Source organism: Gigantopelta aegis, chromosome 12 (assembly GCF_016097555.1).
Source record: "Gigantopelta aegis isolate Gae_Host chromosome 12, Gae_host_genome, whole genome shotgun sequence".
NCBI lineage: Eukaryota > Metazoa > Mollusca > Gastropoda > Neomphalida > Peltospiridae > Gigantopelta > Gigantopelta aegis.
Window position 1 is genome coordinate 3,292,421 of NC_054710.1, and position 24,746 is coordinate 3,317,166.

A 24,746-nucleotide genomic window follows, 5' to 3' on the forward strand; every position below is an offset into this window, starting at 1 on the left:
ACACGTCTTACCGCCTCGAGCTCCAGACTGGGAATGGTTAAAATATATAACGTTATGTAACGTACGTCAAACATTTGTGACGTCATTTTAAGATGGGGTATAGTAAAACGTAATTGCATTAGAACAGAAATGATATGCATATAGTTGTGAATACATACAAGGGCATATAAATATTTGGCATTCTGTTAAAGTTAGCATTTAATAATAATAATAATAATAATAATAATAATAATAATAATGAATACATACTTGATATATACTCTTCAAAAGAAGAAACGCAAAACCACATTGTCGTAACATTTGGAGAATTGATTTAATTATTGAATGGTGAGTCCGACAATTACCAAATGTTGCTGGATTGTTCACAATTCACTCTAGTCCATTGTGAGTAAGTGATAGGACACACCACCAAGGTCAAGGTCATCTGGAGTCAATACCGGGTGTGGCCTCCGCGTGTGTTGACAACTGCCTGGCACCGCCTGCCCATTGAAGCAACCAGAGTACGGATGACGTCCCGGGGGATGGTGGCCCACTCGGCCTGCAAGGCTGCTGCCAGCTCGGGCAGGGTCTGGGGCTGTGGTTGTCGCTGTCGGAGGCGTCGGTCCAACTCGTCCCATAGGATCTCAATTGGGTTCAAATCCGGTGATATCGATGGCCAAGAAAGAACATTAATATTGTTGTTCTGTAGGAAAGCCGTTGTGAGACGTGCTGTGTGAGGCCTGGCGTTGTCATGTTGGAACACTGCGTTGGCGTTGGCCATAACTGGAACGATGTGTGGCCGGAGGATCTGGTCAATGTAGCCCTGTGCATTCAGGTTGCCCTGCACGTGGACCAGGTCAGTTCTGCCAGTGTGTGAGATGGCTGCCCACACCATGACACTACCCCCGCCGAATCTGTCCACTTCCTGCACGCAGTTTGCCGCATAACGTTCACCACGACGCCTATACACGCGACATCTACCATCATGACGCCGGAGCAGAAATCGGGACTCGTCACTGAACCACACCTGTCTCCATCGCAGTTGAGGCCATTGTCGATGAATCTGGCACCACTGCAGTCGGAGTCGACGGTGTTGTGGTGTTAAGATGACACTCGAACTGGACGTCTGGCACGAATTCCTACCTCACGTAGGCGGTTCCGTACGGTCTGGTCGGATATCCTGCGCAAACCTGGTATTGCTGCGGCTGTGGAGGTGGCAGTAGTCAATCGTTCCCGAAGGTGGCGTACCCGGATGTAGCGGTCCTGCCCGGGGGTAGTGACCCGTGGTCGACCGGATCTAGGGAGGTCACGTGTTGATCCATGTTGCTGGTAACGGTCCCACAGTCTGGAGATGGTGCTTGGGGACACATGGAATGCCCTGGCAACGGCCGTTCTGGATTCGCCTGCGTCTAGTCGGCCGATGGCATTGTTTCTCTGCGGTTCACTGAGACGTGGCATGTCCTGGATTGTCAACTGTCGGCCAGATACAGAGGCCAGGCAAGCGAACACCCTGCACTTTTATACTGTCGGTGTTCATGTTGCACGTGCAGACAACGCACGTGCAGTGGTGACATGGTTTGCACGTGGCTGCGTTTTTGCGAATATTCACATTTTGAAACTTTATTTTACAGTAGCTGCGTTTTATCGAATGTAACCGTAGGAATGTGTTTGGGACATGCAATGACCTTATATTCACAAAGCATGAACCGGTAGGAAACATAAAATCGGAGTTATAACCCATTTGTACCCTTTTGCGTTTCTTTTTTTGAAGAGTATAGATATGCAATCCATTACATGTCCAAGGCTAGTGATATTACACAGCTAGCAGATAAGCATTTCATTGCATTCCCAAAGATAATAATGTTTTGTTACAGGCTGGACAACATCTTAAAATGTTTTACATTTTACTATTGTTTCGTGACTGGTTTCACAACATTTTCACAACTGCGCCTTTGCCTATGTTGAAAGCTGTGCTACACTCAAAACCTACTTTTTTGCAACTACAACTTGCAGATTTACATCCAGTTTTACATGTACATCAAATGATTTTCATAAGATTATCTGCAGCTGGTGCTTTGTCAGTTGTGAATGGTTTCAGTGTGCCACTTATCATTTGCCATCCCCAGTCTGTTGCATCCAAGCGTTCTACATTATCCTTCCATTCCTGTATTTGAAAGCATACTCTCAGACTGATATTTGACAGTACCAAAAGTTGGTGGCATTACTTTGGGGTCAACAAATGTGGAACTTTTGGCAACCTTTTCTGTAACTTGGCACACACGAAGGCAATCTAACCCTTCTTTCTTATTATTGCATAGTCACAACACTGCTGATTCGCCAGAATCTATCATTTCTTTTTGGGTTATTTCATTTGTTTTTTTCTTGAAGATGAAAGCAGCCTCTCTGAATACTGGACTTCTTTCAAACATGCTAAGTGTAACACCCTTTCCAAATCCATACATTTTGGATGTAGTGACACAGGCTAGCACTGCGTGTATGAACAGAATATTACTGCAAATATCATCTCCCAGATTGCGTGGTCATGGATATTCCAGACTACAGTTATTTTAGATTTGGTTTTGGCCTTGGTGTAAAATAGATACAGAACGAGACCACTTGCACATAGTGGCACAACAATATAAGCAAGTCAGTGTCGTCACTCACCTAAACGTGAAGTCTTTGACACTGTTTCTGTTCATTCTGTGGATAATCTCTTTACCGAGTTCTGTTGTATGGTCTATTACTGTCATTAATCACCACTCCACTGGAAATATTTTTTAATTCGCAATCATCACCAAAAGGATTTCTGTCTAGTAGGTATTTGATTACTGTGTTAGTATCTTTTTGGTCTTTCTGTCTTCTTTCTGCCAATACTCTCACTTGCTCTCCTGACTCTACATTCATCGCTTCTTCATCATCAGACTTATGCATTAGTTTTGATACATACTAAAGTTAACTTACATATTACAGTTTTCATACACACTAATGTTAACTTACGCATTACAGTTTTCATACACACTAATGCTAACTTACATATTACAGTTTTTATACATACTAATGTTAACTTACGTATTACAGTTTTTATACATACTAATGTTAACTTACGCATTACAGTTTTGATATACACTAATGCTAACTTACGCATTACAGTTTTGATACACACTAATGTTAACTCACACATTACAGTTTTGATACACACTAATGCTAACTCACATATTACAGTTTTGATACACACTAATGTTAACTTACACATTACAGTTTTGATACACACTAATGCTAACTTATGCATTAGTTTTTATACATTCTAAAGTTAACTTACGTATTACAGTTTTGATACACACTAATGCTAACTTACGCATTACAGTTTTGATACACATTAATGTTAACTTACACATTACAGTTTTGATACACACTAATGTTAACTTACACATTACAGTTTTGATACACACTAATGCTAACTTACGCATTACAGTTTTGATACACACTAGTGTTAACTTACACATTACAGTTTTGATACACACTAATGCTAACTTACACATTACAGTTTTGATACACACTAATGTTAACTTACACATTACAGTTTTGATACACACTAATGCTAACTTACGCATTACAGTTTTGATACACACTAATGTTAACTTACACATTACAGTTTTGATACACACTAATGCTAACTTACACATTACAGTTTTGATACACACTAATGTTAACTTACACATTACAGTTTTGATACACACTAATGCTAACGTATGCATTAGTTTTTATACATTCTAAAGTTAACTTACGTATTACAGTTTTGATACACACTAATGCTAACTTACGCATTACAGTTTTGATACACATTAATGTTAACTTACACATTACAGTTTTGATACACACTAATGTTAACTTACACATTACAGTTTTGATACACACTAATGCTAACTTATGCATTACAGTTTTGATACACACTAGTGTTAACTTACACATTACAGTTTTGATACACACTAATGCTAACTTACGCATTACAGTTTTGATACACACTAATGTTAACTTACACATTACAGTTTTGATACACACTAATGCTAACTTACGCATTACAGTTTTGATACACACTAATGTTAACTTACACATTACAGTTTTGATACACACTAATGCTAACTTACACATTACAGTTTTGATACACACTAATGTTAACCTACGCATTACACTTTTTATACACACTAATGTTAACTGACGCATTACAGTTTTGATACACACTAATGCTAACTTACGTATTACAGTTTTGATACACACTAATGCTAACTCACGTATTACAGTTTTGATACACATTAATGTTAACTTACATATTACAGTTTTGATACACACTAATGCTAACTCACGTATTACAGTTTTGATACACATTAATTCTTACTTACGCATTACTGTTTTCGCACACACTAATGCTAACTTACGTATTACAGTTTTGATACACACTAATGTTAACTTACACATTACAGTTTTCATACACACTAATGCTAACTTAGCATTACAGTTTTCATACACACTAATGTTAACTTACGTATTACAGGCTAACTTACGCATTACAGTTTTGATACATGTAGATCTGCCAGTAGTGGATCTTCCATCATCACACATCCATTCTCCTGCATCTGTTGCTGTATTGAAGGACTTTATGGTGAGATCAACAATCTGTGTATCTGCATTCCCGACAATGCTGTAGCCATCCTCAGTTTCAAAACATAAAGTCATATCATTTTTACATCTTGCCACTTGTAATGGCACTCCTCCATTTGGTCGAAAAATGTAAATGCTATAACGTACAGGTCCAGTAACTTTACATGATAAGTTTGTACTTCGCTCTGGGTAGCCATCACCATTGCAGTCAATTGCTGTCTGGAAAGCTGTAAAATAAACACACTAATGTTAACATACGTATTAAAGTTTTGATACGTCTAGATCTGCTGGTCTATCTTCCTCCTTCAGCACACCTCTCTCATGCATCTGTTGCTGTATTAGGGGGGGGGGGGGGGGGGGGGGGGGGGGACATAGTTCAGTGGTAAAGCTGTAAGATAAACACACTAATGCTAACATACGTATTAGAGTTTTGATACGTCTAGATCTGCTGGTCGATCTTTCTCCTTCAGCACACGATTCTCCTGCATCTGTTGCTCTATTGGGGGGCGGGACATAGCTCAGTGGTAAAGCGCTCGCTTGATGCGTGGTAGGTCTAGGATCGATCCCCGTCGGTGGGCCCATTGGGCTATTTCTCGCTCTAGCCAGTGCACCACAACTGATATATCAAAGGCCATGGTATGTGCTACCCTGTCTGTTGGATGGTGCATATAAAAGATCACTTGTTGCTAATCAAATAGAGTAGCCCATGATGTGGCGACAGCGGGTTTCCTCTCTCAATATATGTGTGGTCCTTAACCATATGTCTGACGCCATATAACCGTAAATAAAACATTTCCTTCCTTCCTTCCTGTTGCTGTGGTGACTTTAATAATCTGTGTATTTGAAATTTCTCTCATCCTCAGGTATATAGGACAGAGCTATCCCGTGAAAGAAATGTATGTAAGAAATGTCTTTCTCTTATCCTTCTGGTGTTGTGAAGTTGATTGTTTCAATGAGCATGATCCTTTAAAATTAATTTTCAGTGTTTCACCGTAGTAAGCTTGACGTTTACCCTTTTTATTTTCTTCCATGATTTCAAGTAATTAACGTGTAGATGGAAGGATGAATGTCCGAGATTAAATGGTATGTCATTATAGTTCAGAAAATACTTAACTGAATATTAATATTGGAGTTATTTCATTAAAAAAAAACTTAAGTATTTCTCGATAATGTCGTCTGCTTTGCGGTTGGAAGTGCACGAGACAAACTATTTCCGGTTTGCTGCAAGCACTGTTGGTTAATAGACCGGAACCATGGTGTTATCCTTAACCAGCGAAAACGATGTCATTGTTTTAATTCATGTTATGAATAATAATTAACATTGATAATAGGAATACATGCTCAGATATTTGTTAATTTGTGTATCCGTTGTTTATTGTAAAATCTTATTGTGTTTTTCTTGAGATTATATTTGACGTCATACTAGAGGAAGGAAATGTTTTATTTAACGACGCACTCAACACATTTAATTACGGTTATATGGCGTCAACCATATGGTTACGGACCACACAGTTATCGAGAGAGGAAACCCACTGTCGCAACTTCATTGGCTACTCTTTCCGATTAGCAGCAAGGGATCTTTTATATGCACTATCCCACAGACAGGATAGCACATACCACGGCCTTTGATATACCAGTCGTGGTGCACTGGCTGTGACGAGAAATAGCCCAATGGGCCCATCGACGGGGATCGATCCCAGACCGACTGCGCATCGATCACTGGGCTACATCGCGACTGCGCATCGAGCCTTTACGTTAATGGGGTATTTACGTATGATATTTTTCATTAATGCAATTTATTTTCAGTTTAGATCTGTAACAGACTAAATGGGCAGGTTCCAAATTAATGTAGTACATATTTCAGCTATAATTAACTAATGTTTAATTTCAGGTTCTTTATGTACCCTTTTTTTAGGCTGTATTGAACAACATATCCCATTTTATACCTGTGTACCTGTGATGTGTTCGTGTATGCGCAGTCAGTGTGAGCTCTTTTGGTAGCCATAGCTACAATACAAACACCCAAGCTATCTTTAAACTTTGACCCTTGTCTCTTTCTCTCCCATTGGATAATTAACGCTCACCTGTATCTGCATGCTTTCTTTGGACTGACCAGACAGGACAGAATTATTTAGTATTTGGAGAAACAAGTTCAGATCATAGAGAAATAGTAGAAGTTTAATTTAAAGGTTAGTATTAATTTGTTATAGAAGATAAACTTAAATAATAATAGTAAATGCCTAATTTTCTATTCCTGGTAATGATTAATGAATAATTTAACATATAATATTTAATAATAAATCTGCCTTTTAATTATTATGGATTACAGGGCGTGACATAATGAATGTCAGCCATCTTTGTTTTCTGCTGTCAAAACTATATATTTTATGATTTAAGTGAAGTTTCTGTTTTAGTTGTTAGCTTATCTGAGTTAATAATTTAGCTACGTTTAATCAATTGTTTTTATGACGAACTACACCAAAACATTGGTTTTGGAATGAATTAGTTTAAATGTTTTAGCTCTGAATGTATAATAGATATATGGAAACCATATACTAAACAATTGATATTATGAATTTATTTTTATGCAGGTTTCCCCAGTTGTTATGGAATATATCAACACAATGCCTACGTGTAATTCATATGGTATGTTAAGCTACAAGTTAAGTCTAATACTTATATATTTGTAATTTTAAATATACTCTTGTAATTTATATCCTTTCTTTCATAAACTCATTAATGATAAAGCTAAGTATATCTCTTTATTACGTCAAATAATAATTATAATTATAATCATTTAAATAACCCTATTTACTATAAATTATCTTCCCTTTTCTATAATCAATGATTATAATTGGTGGTCACGAATTGATTATTATATATATATACATGTATGTTAACATGATTAATGATCGTGATGACAGTATTTAGGATAGAGAGGATGATGATTCATAATCATCAGAATGATAAGTAATGCTTAATGACGGTTTTCTATGATTTGCAATGTATTTCATTAATATATGCCTGAATGTTTGTTTTACCTCAATAGGGATATATTTGTATTGTTTTTACCATATTGTTAACGTTTGTGTTTTTAATCCTTGCAGGGTGTGTCTTGTGTCTTATGTTTAATAAAAGATGATGCCCTAACCCGTAGCTGGTGTTGTGAACTTTGTTGAACCTAGCTTCACGCACAAAATACCGACTGCTACATTAATAGGTTATCCAATTAAATTTACTTTAAAATAAGGTATTGGGATCCAACTCAATAATTGCACTTTCCTGTTTACTAAATCTGGGATAGATAATTAATTACATTAACTGTTCATTGAGAGCATCTTGAGATAATGGGCGATTGTCTACTCCCCTGGTGTTATTAGTCAGTCACTGAGAACATTCAATGGATAATGGGCGATTGCCTAGTCTTTTGGTTGTTTAAATAAATATCCGTAACTGTACCTAACTGTATGTAATATTAACTGTAGTTAAATATTATAGTTCTTTGGTGTATAACTCTTAATTAACCGTTCGTTGAGAGTATATTGAGATAATGGGCGATTGTCTAGTCTCCTGGTGTTGTTAGTCAGTCACTGAGAACATTCAATGGATAATATAATGGGCGATTGCCTAGTCTTTTGGTTGTTTAAATAAATATCCGTAACTGTATCTAACTGTATATAATATTAACTGTAGTTAAATATTATAGTTCTTTGGTGTATAACTTAACTAACTGTTCATTGAGAGTATCTTGAGATAATGGCGATTGTCTAGACTCCTGGTGTTATTAGTCAGTCACTGAGAACACTCAATGGATAATGGGCGATTGTCTAGTTTCCTGGTGTTATTAGTTAGTCACTGAGAACACTCAATGGATAATGAGCGATTGTCTAGTCTTTTGGTTGTTTTTTAACTGTGATACTTGTAATTGGCTGACTACCTGTTTTCATATTTTTCATAGTCTAGTGTTAACAGTATTCTTAGTTCATAACTTTGGTTGATATTAGCATAATATTTCATGTATAAAATTCTGTGGTTTTTAATGCAATAACAACCCGTCTTTAAAGTGACATTTTGTTGTCTTGTTTATTTTAACTATTATTTTATGTGGTAAACGCCTTCATGGTCACGCGTGCGTTCGAGCATGCAGTACGCATTCCTCGTCGCTCACTCAATACGTAGGTCCAGAGTAGTTGAACACGTGCTCGCACGACACTCAGGCAGGCAACGCATCAGGTATATCGGACAGAGCTATCCCACGAAAGAAACCTATGTATGAAATGTCTTTCTCTCATCCTCAGGTATATCGGACAGAGCTATTCCATGAATGCAACCTATGTAAGAAATTTCTTTCTCTCATCCTCAGGGATATCGGACAAAGCTATCCCATGAAAGAAACCTATTAAGAAATTTCTCTCATCTTCAGGTATATAGGAAAGAGCTATTCCATCAAAGAAAGCTATGTAAGAAATTTCTTTCTCTCATCCTCAGGTATATGGGACAGAGCTATTCTATCAAAGAAAGCTATGTAAGAAATTTCTTTCTCTCATCCTCAGGTATATGGGACAGAGCTATTCTATCAAAGAAAGCTATGTAAGAAATTTCTTTCTCTCATCCTTAGGTATATGGGACAGAGCTATTCCAACAAAGAAAGTTATGTAAGAAATTTCTTTCTCTCATCCTCAGGTATATGGGACAGAGTGTTGTACTTCGCTCTGTGTAGACATCACCATTGCAGTCGATTGCTATCTGGAAAGCTGTGTGGTAAAGAATAAGTTTGCAGAATTAAAGCTCTCATCTACATGTACTATAAAAGAAGGGATTTATCCGGGATATGTTTGCCAGGCTCGCATGTCTGATGGGATTGGAAAAATTAGCAGGAATAAATCATACTTGGTCGCCAGAGTTGCACGTAGGATGGGATTGGAAAAATTAGCAAACGTCAGAGATAGGAATATTACCCTAAATCTGCGCCGTGTTAAGTAAATTATTTTAAACCTACAAATATATAATATAATATATACTTTGAGCCATATACTAATAGATTATAAGGTAAAACGCAGTTTTTAAGCCTTGTGCTTAACATTCTAATCTGTCTAAATTAAGGATGGATCTAGTTAGGTCCAGTCTGGGGGTTGGGTGGGGTGGCGGAGGCGACCAGTTCCCTCCTAAATACATTCATGTGTCACTTTTTTTTTTTCTTGTGGCCTATTGAACAAAATCATTGAGTTTGCTTTTTTTTTATCCATTGGTCCATGTCTTTACTTCCCTTAGTCCTCCCCAAAAATAGTTTTTGGATTCGCTTCTACGCAGTGGCGTAGCGTGGGTTGCCAGCCCCCCGGAACAAGGCGCCTGGGGCAAGGCAAATATTGCGCCCCCTAACCAGTGGACCGTTAGCACTCCCCGAGTCCCTTCCAACCAGTCCAGAATTTTGCGCCTGGGGCAACCGCCCTGGTGGCCCCGACCACGCTATGCCACTGCCTCTACGGCCAGGAGATGCTTACCCACCCCTTTGATGACAGATTGAAACTTAACAACTCTTGCTCATATTTAATACCAATATTCCAGTTAACACATTATTTATGATTCTAGCAGATTTATTCTTTTAACTCAAAGCAACGTAAAATGCATGATAGATGAAAGTGATATATAATATAAGGATTTCTTCCATTAACTCAAGTGCCCTGCATATAACTCAAAGCAACTTAAAATGTATCTTGGATGTAAATGATGCATGAGGATTTATTCTTTTACCTCAACATGTGCCTTGCATGTAACTCAAAGCAACTTAAAATGCATGATAGATGTACTCTGTAACTCAAGTGCCTTGCATGTAACTCAAAACAACTTAAAATGCATCATAGATGTAGGTGATGCATAAGAATTTACTCTGTAACTCAAGTGCCCTGCATGCAACTCAAAGGAACTTAAAAAGCATCATAGACGTAAGTGATACATAAGAATTTACTCTGTAACTCAAGTGCTCTGCATGTAACTCAAAACAACTTAAAATGCATCATAGATGTAGGTGATGCATAAGGATAATGAGACTGTCATTGGATTATCACAATAGTATTTATATTAGAGAATAATATGTACGTTTCACAGTCCAGTTTTAAGCACGTTCCCCAAGGGGGATAAAATCACGACTAAATTTGAAGAAACGGTTTTTGTTTACACTTGGAAGAGGTAAGTTGCGTTTTCATACCCGAATCACTGTTGTTGAAATAATCAAGTTAAAATAATTATTTGTTTAATACAAATTTAATTCATAAACTAAATAAATCATACTTAGACGAATAATTATTGTATTAACAATGTATGTGAATGTTACGAAAACATACGTACTAGTTTAGTTTGGAAACTAATCATGCACGCAGTCACAACAAAGGTATATATATATAAAAGTATCAGAAAGTGACCTAAGAGAGAATGTTGCTAGTATTAATTTCTGGTTTTACTTTGGCTCGTGTTGTATAATGTTTCTCTTCTCTTTTTTCTTTCGGTTGGTTTGATACACGAATTAGCAGGTAGTTCATATAAGGATACCCAGTGCCGTCAAAGAACCAACTCTCTCAAAACGCATCATAGTTGGACATTTCCAGTTACAGGACCCAAAGAAAGAAATGTTTTATTTAACGACGCACTCAACACATTTTACTTACGGTTATATGGTGTCAGACATATGGTTAAGGACCACACAGATTTGGAGAGGAAACCCGCTGTCGCCACTACATGGGCTACTCGTTCCGATTAGCAGCAAGGGATCTTTTATTTGTGCTTCCTACAGGCAGGATAGCACAAACCATGGCCTTTGTTGAACCAGTTATGGATCACTGGTCGGTGCACGTGGTTTACACCTACCCATTCAGCCTTGCAGAGCACTCACTCAGGGTTTGGAGTCGGTATCTGGATTAAAATTCCCATGCTTCGACTTGGATCCGAAACCAGTACCTACCAGCCTGTAGACCGATGGCCTAACCATGACGCCACCGAGGCCGGTCTTATAGGACCCAAGTGCCTGACAGGTGCCTGACGTGGGGACATATGACTATTCTCCAGTATTAGGGAAAATGTATTTTACTGTCAGTAGAATGTATAACAGTGTTGTCGCTATACGTACCTGTAATTTAACCCTCATCTCTAAGATTCAACAATTTACTGTCAGTAGAATGTATAACAGTGTTGTCGCTGTACGTGTACCTGTAATGTAACCCTCATCTCTAAGATTCAACAATTTACTGTCAGTAGAATGTATAACAGTGTTGTCGCTGTACGTGTACCTGTAATGTAACCCTCATCTCTAAGATTCAACAATTTACTGTCAGTAGAATGTATAACAGTGTTGTCACTGTACGTGTATATGTAATGTGAACTGCATCTCTAAGATTCGACAATTTACTGTCAGTAGAATGTATAACAGTGTTGTCACTGTGCCTGTAATGTGAACTGCATCTCTAAGATTCAACAATTTACTGTCAGTAGAATGTATAACAGTGTTGTCACCGTGCCTGTAATGTGAACTGCATCTCTAAGATTCAACAATTTACTGTCAGTAGAATGTATAACAGTGTTGTCACTGTACGTGTACCTGTAATGTGAATTGCATCTCTAAAATTTAACAATGTGTAACAAGTAAAATACTTACAAATGACACTCGGTGTAAAGTTTTTACTAATAGATTTTGATAGAGCAGAGTTTGTCACTGTACAGGTGTACACTTTCCCGTCCTGGTCACTTTTGATAGCTTCCAGTGTTAACAGAGGACGTGTAGAAATTTCTTTATTCTCCAGTTTCCAGGAGTAGTCACATGGTGGGTTACAGCCAACAGTGCAGTCCACAGCCACATCGTCTGCTTCTGAGACATTTGCAGTAGGCTTGAATTTAATACTGCCTGCAACTGGGCCATCTGACATTAAAAAATAAATAAATAAACAAATAATAAATAAATAAATAAACAAAATGTGTTACATGTTAGCAAACTGTTAAAAAGCACTTACTATAAAAATTTGCCAGCTGAATTTACTTCATTAATCGTTAGGTTAGACATTTTTTATTCCATGATTTATGGGTCTACTGACATAAATTCGGGTTTAAATTTGGTTGGTACGCAAATGTTACTTTCGGATTAATAACAGAAATTAGAGAACCAAGGCAAGTTGGAGTGGTAACAAGGCAAACGCTTCCTTCAAAACAGGCATAAATGCGAAAACCAGTCAAACAGACGGGGTTTTTTTAATAGTTTTAAAAAATACATATGAAGAGTCCACAAGAAAAACGATCAGTCACATTTTGATCAAATGGAGATTCTTTTCACTATCTTAATTTATCGACTGTATGGTTTCATTGGGAACTTTAGAAACAAATTAAATTGTTATGTCGTTCTCCTAGTAAACAATTCATTGCTAAAAAAAAAAAAAAAAAACCATCTTCACTTTAAGGAAATAATGACCATTGTCCACAAGATAAAATTTTAAATAAATGCCATAACATTATTTTTATTAAACTAAAATCAAGAAAAATATTGCATCATGTTCATGAATAACACCCCACAGCTGTAAAGTACGAAGTGCTGTTTATGTGACTTGAATCTGAACTCTTCGTATGTTTTGCATCATGTTCATCAATAACACCCCACAGCTGTAAAGTACGAAGTGCTGTTTATGTGACTTGAATCTGAACTCTTCATATGTTTTGGGGGGCTTTTTTGTTAACTTTATTAAAGAAAACCGTTTGTTTCATAGGTTTTCGATTTGGTGCCTGAAGCTTATTTCGTGTGGCATCACCTGGCAAAATATTATCAATTACACTGACATCCTTTTGACAGGACTGATATAACTGTATAGGAGAAGGCTTGTACTTGACACAAGTGTTGTTCAACCCATTAATCGTTTATTTAAACAAACAATTTGGCACTTTGTTCTTGATTTGAATGAAGCGGTATGTTCCAACAGTTCCGCCGCATTCGATCCACTGAAATTCTTCTTTATGTATATATTACATTTAACTTACACATCTTGTTGCAAGTGGATTTTCCCATTCCTGATGCTCCATCTTGACACGTCCAGTAACCGCCATCGACTGAAGGGTTGAACGATTCTATTATAAGAGTACTTGCTGCATTAGTTGAGTCAGGAACACCAACGTAGCCTGCAATACCTTCAGAAAGATTACAGTGATTGTTATCTTTGTTACATGTTATTACCTCTTGTGGTATTCCGCCATTAGGTCTCAACCATCTGATTCCACTAAATAATGGACCAGTAATACGACAGGTTAAGTTTGTATTTTGTCCGGGGTTCCCATAATTTAAACAATCAGTGGCTGTTATGGCTTCACCTGTAAATAAAACATAAAAAAAATAATAAATAATAATAATAATAATAATAATTAAATCATAATAATAAAATAATAATAAAAATAATAATAATGAAAATAAACCTGGCCCCATGACTTTAACGTCATGGCAACGCCATTCAAATAGCATTACGTTAAAGTCTGGACTTTATTAAAGTCTAGACTTTAACTTTTATAAGCACGGGCCCTGCTAGCAGCAATGAAAGACCTTCAAGCTATTATTTAATATTATCCAAATATGCAATTTTGAGTTCAGCATACCCAAAACCTCAACATAATTATCTAGTATATTTGCACTCTTGCTAAGAATGAGAAGCCATCAATCAGTTGTTAGTGGTTAGTGAGAGAGAAGAGTAGTGTAGTAGTGGTCTTACACCTTCCCATTGAGTTATTACAACTTGGTCTGGATGGGAGCCGGTACCGGGCTGCGAAGCCTGTACCTACCAGCCTTATGTCTGCTGGCTTAACCACGACACCACCTAGGCCGGTATACGGTATGTCAGTTATAGTGTAAAATCTCGTATGCGTCTGACTTGCTAACAGATTACTCTATATGGACCCAGTCAGTGTTTTTGCCAGAAAGAAATGTGTGGGTATGGCGCTATAGAACTGAATGCAGCCACAGTCAACAGGCCGTATGGGGGAACTTCCCCAGCAAGACAATGGCTTAGGTTTAGCGTTAGAGTTAAGAAAATCATACAGTAATTAAGTTTGTCAAAAGGTTAACTAAAAAAAAAAAATGTACCAAAATATTTGGGTATACCCGCTTTACTCTCTGGCAAAAACCCTGCTAGTAAATTAGCATGACACCTATTTACAAAGTGTTGCATTATGATATCTATTTTCCAGGATGTAAACAAACATCAGTGAACTGTAATACTCTTCACCCTCTATTCCACAACAATATATAATCCTGTAAACCTCTCTTAGTTCTAACCATGAATGTCCTAAAATCCCTGTACACACCAAACAGTCCGTCTTTGTACTTTGCATTTTGAATTATATGTAGCTCGCCAAAAAACCCTAAATTTTATAAGAGACTAAAGCTCTATCCTAACTGGCCGCGAGCGACGCGAGCGATGCGAGCGATTATTTTAGAAATCATTGATTTCCAATGCCGCATCCTAACTGCATGCGCGTGACACAACAGATTTATATGTCGCGTCGCACGCATGCTGTTAGGATACGACAATTAAAATCAATGATTTCTAAAATAATCACTCGCGGCATACGCGACCGGTTAGGATACAGCTTAACTTGACAACGGACTACATATATGGTAAGAACATTAGTTGATGTGAATCGAGCCTTACCTTTGGGGAGAAAAAACTAAATAAAATAAAATTTTAAAATCTAAAACTAGGTTATATGTATGATTTTGGAAGGCACTAGTAAATGAGTATTTCCTATCTTTGGTTCAGTGTCTTATACCCAGTGTACTGAGTACCTTATTAATAGAAAATTCAATAGAAGCAGAATTAAAGGGCTTCTAATATAAATAAAATAATTTTTGGCTTTTTTATAGTTTATTGTTGTGAATTGGACACTAATCTAGTAGTGGCAAAAAAAAAAAAAATCATAATAATTAAATATAATAATAATAATAATAATAATAATAAAACCTGAAAATAAGTTATAAGTCTTGGAAGGCACTAACAAATTAGTATTGTTCAACTTTGATACAAAATATGGAGTGTTCTATGCCCCGTGTCAACTCATGCATTTTTACCATTGTTTGACAGCCAGTTTCAACACTCTTTTCCCTCTCTACTCAAAAGGACAAAGTGAGGCTAAAACTTGAAAACAAGCCAGTGCGACAATCAGATACACCAACTTTCCTTGGACTGACACTAGATACACGGCTGACATGGAAGTCTTACATGGACGCCACATAGGCAAGAGCTGTCAGGAAACTGTCATTAATGAAGAAACTGGCTGGGACTAACTGGGTTCCAACTACAAGATCCCCAAGCAGCTATACACCGGAACTATAAGACCTACCATGGAATATGCCTCTCCAGCCTGGACAACTGCTTCAAAAGCAAACAGGAATAAGTTGAATGAAGTGTAGCACATGGGCCTCAGAATCATCCCTGGTGCTATAAAGAGCATACTGATGTACTCAAGCAAAATGCCAGTCAATATGGAGAGCTTTCTCCAAATGTCCGGTCCGGACTTACAACAAAGGGGGAGCACTCGCCCTAGAAATGACAGGCGATATCCAAAGACAACCTGGATCCATGCATTCACAAATGGCTCGGCGGAGAATGCTATACGAAAAGGTGGAAGTGGAGCATACATCAGTAATCCAGATGGCTACTCGGCCTCCCTCTCCATTACAGTTGGTGAGCTAAGCTCGAACTACAGAGCAGAATTGCAAACCCTGATTGCCATGACAGAGCTTCTGATAAAGAAAGGAAAGAACCAGAATACAGTGCCTCCTTGTTAGCTCTCTAGTCACTTTCATCAGGACCTTCAGAGCTTCTGATTAGACAACTGCAAGAAAAACTGAATGCTCTTAATCAAAGCTGCAAGGTGATACTACAGTGGATCCCTGCAAATGTAGGAGTTGCAGGCAACGAAAAGGCCGACCGATTGGCCAAAGCAGGCAGCTTCCTCCCAAAACCCAACTCTTCCATATCATACAGTGAAGCCAAGACAATCCTAAAGCGAAAATTCAAATGTGATTGGAAGACGAGGAATGGTGGATACAGACCTGACTGTGACAGCATTAACGAACTTGTCAGAAAAGAACAAACTTTAATTTTTCGTCTTCACACTGGACATTGTGTCCTAAAGAAGCACCTAAAAAGGATAGGACTTGCAGAGGTGGCCCAATGTGAATGTTGTGCTGAAGAGCAAACACAGGAACAAGTTCGACAGAAGCTTTGGATGGAAGACACGTCCTTCAAGACTAAACTATAGGGACCTGTCGACGACCTCCGGATCGCCACATCCGGATTACTGATATGACAGCCGTAAAAAGATTGAACGCAGAAGAAGAAGAACTGAAATATCAATGCTATGTCCTAAACAGAAGCAGAATTAAAGTGCTTCAAAAATGGGTGAAATAATAAATAAAATAACTTGTGCAATTTAACTAAATGTGTGGGGGGGGTTTCAACAAAATCACTTACAAGTCTGAAATTGATGCAAAACTTATATAATTGATAAAAATAAAAACAACAAGCAAAACTGAGCAACTTTGAAATTTATGACGCCATTAACCTGTCCATAGTGGCCATGGTGTTTTTTCAGACTACCCCATTCCCTCTGAAGATTTTGTTGGGCAAGACAATCTGGCCATGTTGCCTTGAACAAATCTCCATGCCAGCAATTTCAATTTTGAGATAAACCTTTTTAAGTTGAAAACAACGAAATCCAAAATGGCCACGGTGGTTGCATTAGGCAAGTTCCTATGAAACCCATCTTTGTATGCCTATTAGAGAATAAGCATCCTCATATTTCAAACAAAATTTTGGCCAAATAGCTTTTGAGACGAATTCACAAAAGAGATTTTCCGGAATAATACATGGTTATTTTGTAACGATATAAAATAGCACTTTCATTCTACTGGATACATGTTTTGTTCTTGTAAACATAATGCATCAAATAATTAGTGTGTTCATACATCGGGCGCCTCAATATAAAGGCAATTATGTCCATTAAAATAATGTTGAAAAGTACAGTTAATATGTTGAATTATTCATCATTGTATTTATGCATGTGCGCACACGTGAGGGGGAAGAGTACATACATTTGACATATATAGCTATGCATATAAGTATGTATAATGTCGATTTATATGTGGTCATGTAAACAAACCAATCTAAGAGAGAGAGAGAGAGAGAGAGAGAGAGAGAGAGAGAGAGAGAGAGAGAGAGAGAGAGGATACTCCTCGAGTGTCTTGTGATATCATAATTTATCAGTACGAGTTGATAAAAGTATGAAATCCGGGGGGGGGGGGGGGGGGTATTCTTTTTATCATCCATTATCATTCTTTTCATTTGCGACAGTTGTAAACAATGTCAGTAATGTGGGTTGAATGTCAGCAGTAGACTCGTTAACTAGCAGAACGGCAGTGGCGTGACGTCACCAATGGTAGGTTTAGGGCTGAAACAAAGTGACGTAACAAAACATTGTCTTGTGATTAAAATTTGACCAATCAAGATTATAAGAAGCGGAGATATCGCAGGAGATATCGCAAATTATAGTGCCAGCGATATCTCCTACAAAAGCCTTTAATACATATATATATATATATATATATATATATATATATATATATATATATATATATATATATATATATAGCAATGGACTTACTTTTAATAGCGAATCTTAAAAGGTTGCTTTTTGCTTTATTTCTCGGCAGATGACACCACCAGGTTGTACTATCATTGAGTTGAACGCTGCTGATCACCAAAGTATAGATCTTGGTGGCAGCCAAGGAACTGTTTGTTCCACCTCCACAAGCTACAGTGTATCTTGGACTTACTGGAGTATTAAACACTGAACATGTAGCCATATTCTGATGGAGAGAACCTACTAGACCAAACGGAGGAGTCTTGATAAAAAAATCCACGCCATCCTTAAGATTACCAGCGTCTGTGACGGTGCAGGTGAAAGTAAACGATTCATTGAGCACTGCATGGGAAGACGAACCAGTAATATTCACAGATACACCTGCAAATACAACATACAGGTTTTGATTTAATCTCTTCAATAAAACAAAGAATTGCATGCAATTATACCATAAACGTACTTGGTTGCCTTGTTTGGTCATATTATTTCCAACCATACATGGTCCTCACAAAGTATGTTAAAATAAATAATGATACATTTTAATGTAAAATGACAGACCCTTTTTTTAAAACACTACCGCATATTTTTCACTGTTAGATCCTTTTCTTGATAAGTGAAAATCGGATATTAATTAGATTTTATTGTTTAATTTATTAGTTTCAGTACTCCTGAAGAAATGTTTCTGGTTATCCTGGTTTTTGTCATACAGCGAAAGGTCATATTATTTCCAACCATACATGGTCCTCGCACAGCATGTTTAAAAAATAATGATACATTTTAATTTAAAATGACAGACCCATTTTTTGAAAAATACTATCGAATATTTCTCACTATTAGATCCCTTTTTTTTATAATTAAAAATCGGATATTAATTCGATTTTATTGTTTAATTTATTCGTTTCCGTACACCTGAAGAAGTGTTTCTGGTCATCCTGGTGTTTGTCATATGATACAGTGAAAGGCATTTTGCACACAACTAGCTATACAATCGCATGTATCTCAGAAGTAACGGTTATGTAGACGCGCTTCAGTATAATTGTAGAAGGTATTTCCCAGTTTCAACATCACAGATTCATTTCACTTTTTTGTAACTTTATACAGATAAGTTACGGGTTTGTAGATTAACCAAACGTAATGTTCATTTTCCAGGGATAAAACTAGGGTCTGTGACGTTAATAAACCAAGGTCTGTGACGTTAATAAACCACGGTTTGTGACGTTAATAAACCAAGGTGTGTGACGTTAATAAACCAAGGTCAGTATCGTTAATAAACCACGGTCTGTGACGGTAATAAACCATGGTCTGTGACGTTAATAAACCAAGGTCTGTGACGTTAATAAACCACGGTCTGCGATGTTAATAAATCAAGGTCTGCGATGTTAATAAACCAAGGTCTGCGATGTTAATAAATCAAGGTCTGCGATGTTAATAAACCAAGGTCTGCGATGTTAATAAACCACGGTCTGTGACGTTAATAAACCACGGTCTGCGATGTTAATAAATCAAGGTCTGCGATGTTAATAAACCAAGGTCTGCGATGTTAATAAATCAAGGTCTGCGATGTTAATAAACCAAGGTCTGCGATGTTAATAAACCACGGTCTGTGACGTTAATAAACCAAGGTCTGCGATGTTAATAAACCAAGGCCTGTGACGTTAATAAACCACGGTCTGTGACGATAATAAATCAAGGTCTGTAACGTTAATAAATCAAGGTCTGCTATGTTAATAAACCAAGATCTGTGACGTTAATAAACCAAGGTCTGCGATGTTAATAAACCAAGGTCTGTGACGTTAATAAACCAAGTATTAAGATCTAGTACTTAAAGTAGATAGCAGGGTCTCTATTTACAATAAACCAGGTTCTCCTTGAATGTGGCATATAAAGATCTACATATGAGTGTCAGTGCTTGTTTCAAAATAATATACATTTTAATTAGTGCATGTTTGTATTTTTGTTTTCTTTATATTATTAGTGTGTATGACTTAAGTGGTGTGTATTTACAATATCTTAACCTGGTTGACGGACCTGGCCTCCAAAGCTACAAGCCGGGGGGTCCAGGTCTATTTTTTTTTCTTCTACAGTTTGTGCAATTTGCCAATCTTTATCATAGTTTATATGTAATATCAAGGGCATCATTGCACGATGCAATGACCCCCTTGAAGCACCAGTGATTTAAGAATTTTTCTTTTCTGTTTGGCCACTCTAAGGCGGCGAAATATTCTATTTCAACCCTTGAATATATTAAATGTTTGAAAAGAGCCATTTCATTCAATGGCTTATCTCCCTCTAATAATTTTCTGGTTGTCCATATTACCCTTATCGCTTTACTCCAGAGAAAAATTCCCAATTGCGATGCATAATCTCCAGGCTTATGTTTTATGCCGAAAATCATGGCATACGGATTCAAACGGAATTTGTTACCAAAAACTTTTTTAAAGATCGGTTCAATTTGCTTTATGAATAGTTTTGTTTTGTTGCAGTGAAAAAAGGCATGCAAGACTGAGTCCACTCTGTTGCACACAAGGCACTCCGGAGTGGTCTCAATCTTCCAGTCATATAGATGTTTTCTGACTGCAATTACGTTTCTAATCATTTTATAAATTAAATCATAGTCGGGATTTTCAATGAAACCTGAATTTAATGTTTTCCAAATGTTTTGCCAGTTTATGGTTTCATTAAAGGCTATATTCCACCTGGTCTTAAATGATGCATCTTTGTAAGTTCTTAATAACAAGACTGCGTATATGTCTTTAGTTTTCGCGTCTGTCACGTCTTTTTTCGTGTTACCTACGTTGATACGAAAGATGGCGTCTAAGTCACCATCAAAGGGGTCTTCATTTTGTAGCGTCCATAGTAATGTCCGCGAAAAGTTGTTCTGTAGGTCTTTTAATTGGCGATAAAATACCGCGCTAGTTGAACAACCGGCGAAGTCCAAAAAGTCGTTCGTCTCCAAGTCCCAAATGTTTTTGACTAAATTTAGTCTTTCTCTACGTATACTTGTGTATGTTTTGTTGGATACAAAAGGGTTTTCGTGTAACGGTTCATAAATTATCTGTTGGTAGCTTCTCGGCCTTTTGTGCATGTGAGTGAGCTAAACCGTCTATCTAAATCTAATCCAAAGTTATTTTTGTATTATTTTTGTATTTGACAGTCTCTATCCCATTCCAACTACGACGATGTTCGAGAACAGCGACGAGCCAGAAACACCACAGGAAAACGAAGCCACTACACCTCCAGGCGGTCAACGCAGCACGGGTAGTGAGTATAAGCACCCCATCTACCTAAACGCCCAGGGATTTGACACCCCCCCCCCCCCCCCCCCCCCAAAGGGAGAGGAAATCTGTAGGGCTCTGGGTCCCATAGTCGACCATTTACTGGCAGTGGTGCCGAAGGGACGTAACGCCTGGGAGCTCCATTTAGATAGTAAGGAAATACGTGACTGACTGGAACTGCAGGGACTAAATGTGAGAGATAGATCCTGTCAAATAAACGCGCGCTTCCCAGGAGACACGTGGGTTCGAGTCCGAGGATTACCCCTAGGGGTTAGCAACATCTGGGTAGACTTTGCTCTACAATACTTTGGGACTATAGTGGTACCATCAGCCCACGCAACCTGGCGTAATACCAAGGTTAAGACAGGAGAGCGCACGCTAAAAATTAACATCCACAAGGACATACCTGGCAGGGTAAAAACTTCAAAAGGCGACTGGTTTACAGTAAGATACAGAAACCAGCCGGAATTGTGTTTTACCTGTGGCGAGCAATGCCACCAGCAGCGAGATTGTCCGGGACGCCAAGTGGCGTTCTCTGACATTGTTAGGGGAGGGGACCTAGGACAGGTCGTGGGAGAGACAGACCTACCCCCACCCCCACCCGAAGACCCCGTCACTGACGAAGGCAAAGGCTTGGTAATAAATACCGACCTCTTCCCCAGAGATAGAGAGACAGATAAAGAGAGAGAGAGAGAGAGAGAGAGAGAGAGAGAGAGAGAGAGAGAGAGAGAGAGAGAGAGAGAGAGACAAGGAGGAGGGAGATAAGACAAAAAAGGAGAGAAAGGGAGCGAGAAAAGAGGAAGAGAGAAAGGAAAGGGAAAGGGAGAAGAAAAGGGACCTATCGTCGTCAGAGGACACATCGCCTGAGAAGGCCTGCCACGTCCTCCCCCATGCCCCACCCTCTAGAACCAATGGACTGAAGGCCTCTAAAACCTAGGTTTTTCCTTTTCTCGCCTACCACCCCCAACCTGAACCGGACCGAACATCGACTACGAGCCTGATCACCGATTTCAACCTAGCCCCGGTTACGACATGGATCCGCCCCTGGACCTACCCCACACCTTTTTCGCTAAGTGGCCAGATTAAAAAGTGAGTTTATTTGTGTTCATGTTGTGTGTTCTCAATGTGTGTTCTCAATGTGTGTACCCCTGTGTTTGTGTTCAGCCGTGAAAGTTTCTGTGTTTCTGTGTATTCGTATGGAGATGTTTTCCCAAGTGTTTCTGTGTTCAAAGGAGTTGTGATGTGTGCACCCGTGTTTTCATGTTCTAACGTGTATGTCATATGTAAAACCGTGTTGTCTGTGTTTGTTGTAATATTATGTATGTCATGTATATACTGTATCTGTAAAAACGTTTCATGTAACCATGGAGATGATACCAGCCACCCCCACCCACTGCCGGCTATAAGGCCAGGGCCCCCAACAAACTTGGTGAGTGCTGTAGTCCCCAAGACAGGAACTGTACACAAACATAATGTATATATTGTCGACTGTGCCTTGTTTAATGTGTTTTTCTGTTGTGTGGTGACTTTATGTGGATTCGTTTTATGTGGAACTGTGTTGTCTATGTTACATGTGACTATCCTAGTGTTGTTTGTGCCGTACACACGTCGCTTGAATGTTAACTCTCTATGTTTCAAAGGAAAAGACCCCGGCCACCATCCCACCCTGCTGTCTGTTAGACCAGGGTTAGACATAGACTTGGTGTGCTCTGGGGTCCCCACGACAAGGACAATGTGTAAATGTTTTGTTGTTTAATGTGATTGTTTACTTCTACTATTATCTTTTCCATCATGATATTCATATGTTGAAATGCTGGCTGTTAACAGCACACACTTAAAAATTGGCACACTAAACGTGAACGGCTTTGTGAATTGTAACACAAAGCGGGCGCTAATTATCAAACTATTAGAAAAAGAAAAAATAGATATAATCTGTCTACAAGAAACTCACTTCAATGATAAAGACAACATCAAAGATTTACTTAAAGATTTTAAAGGGACATACTATACAAATTCGTGTAACATTGGGCGTAAATGGGGAGTTGCTATTCTATTCAGAAAAGGGCTAGAAATTAAAGTAATTAATTCTCTTAAAGACGCAGATGGGCGAGTTCTTAGTTTACTTTGCCAATTTAATAGTCAGATATTTAACGTAGTTAATTTGTATTGTCCAGTGAACCCATGCCAAAGGGCTGAGTTCATTGCAAGCTGTGTCAATTACTTTATTACGACAGATGACCAACGTACCGTGACTAGCCGCATTCTTTGTGGCGACTTTAATTGCGTGTACAATGTAACGCTCGACCGGACAGGCTCTAAGAAGCAAGAGCTTAGGGGCACTGTAGGGGTTAAAGAATTAAATAACATTATAAACGAACACGCACTACAAGATGCATACAGATATATATACCCAAACAGAACCTCTTTCACATACCACAGCAAGGCTTACAGAACGTACTCGCGCATTGACAGAATTTTAATCTCAGGGCAGTTTCCTGCTGGCCTGAAAGACGCGGGTGTAACTCAGTGCGTCTACACTGATCACAAGCTTGTTTGGGCAGAATTTATTTTCGACAAAAACAATAAAGGACCAGGACTATGGGCATTTAACAATAGTGTTTTGAAAGACAAAAACTACGTAAACTTAATTAACGACTTTTGGCTGACGTGGAAAACAAAAAAGGGAAATTATAATGATCTTTTATTATGGTGGGATTTGGGTAAAGTTAAAATCAAAACACTAACCACAGACTATTGTAAACAAAAACGAAGGACTGAAAGGACATATATATACAAGTTAAAACAAGACGAAATCTTCCTAACACAATTAGACGAACTTGGACTACGCAGAATTAATTAACGTACAAAATAAAATAAAAAACTACGAACAAATACAATTACAAGGGGCAAGAATTAGGGCCAAAGTGGACGAAATTGAACAAGGTGAACGATGCACGGCTTATTTTGTAAATCTCGAAAGACAAAAAGCTAACAATAAACATATGAATTCTTTAATAACCGAAGATGGAAATTTAATTGAAAAGCAAATTGAAATTTTAAATGAAACAACTAAATTTTATTAAAAAAAACTTTACACATCAGAAAAGACAGACGTTTCGGCACAAAATTATTTGTTAAACAAAATGACAAAGACATTAAATGATGAAGACAGAGACG

General features: G+C 38.0%; 1 protein-coding gene and 1 long non-coding RNA gene across 2 annotated transcripts in view; one reads left to right on the forward strand and one right to left on the reverse strand.

The window, feature by feature from the left end:
• Positions 1 to 24,746, reverse strand: part of LOC121386447 — a 57,207-nt gene that overhangs the window by 9,009 nt on the left and 23,452 nt on the right. Inside the window, exons 3-6 of the mRNA XM_041517346.1 lie at positions 18,316 to 18,675; positions 13,645 to 13,971; positions 12,281 to 12,541; positions 4,539 to 4,862 (exon numbers count right to left, since the gene is read on the reverse strand). Coding sequence (XP_041373280.1) covers positions 4,539 to 4,862; positions 12,281 to 12,541; positions 13,645 to 13,971; positions 18,316 to 18,675 — 1,272 coding nt within the window. The remainder of the gene's footprint in view (positions 1 to 4,538; positions 4,863 to 12,280; positions 12,542 to 13,644; positions 13,972 to 18,315; positions 18,676 to 24,746) is intronic.
• LOC121386450 lies at positions 6,804 to 7,959 on the forward strand. Its single transcript, XR_005959658.1, has 3 exons — positions 6,804 to 6,824; positions 7,227 to 7,281; positions 7,743 to 7,959. It is a non-coding gene; the product is annotated as an uncharacterized LOC121386450 (long non-coding RNA).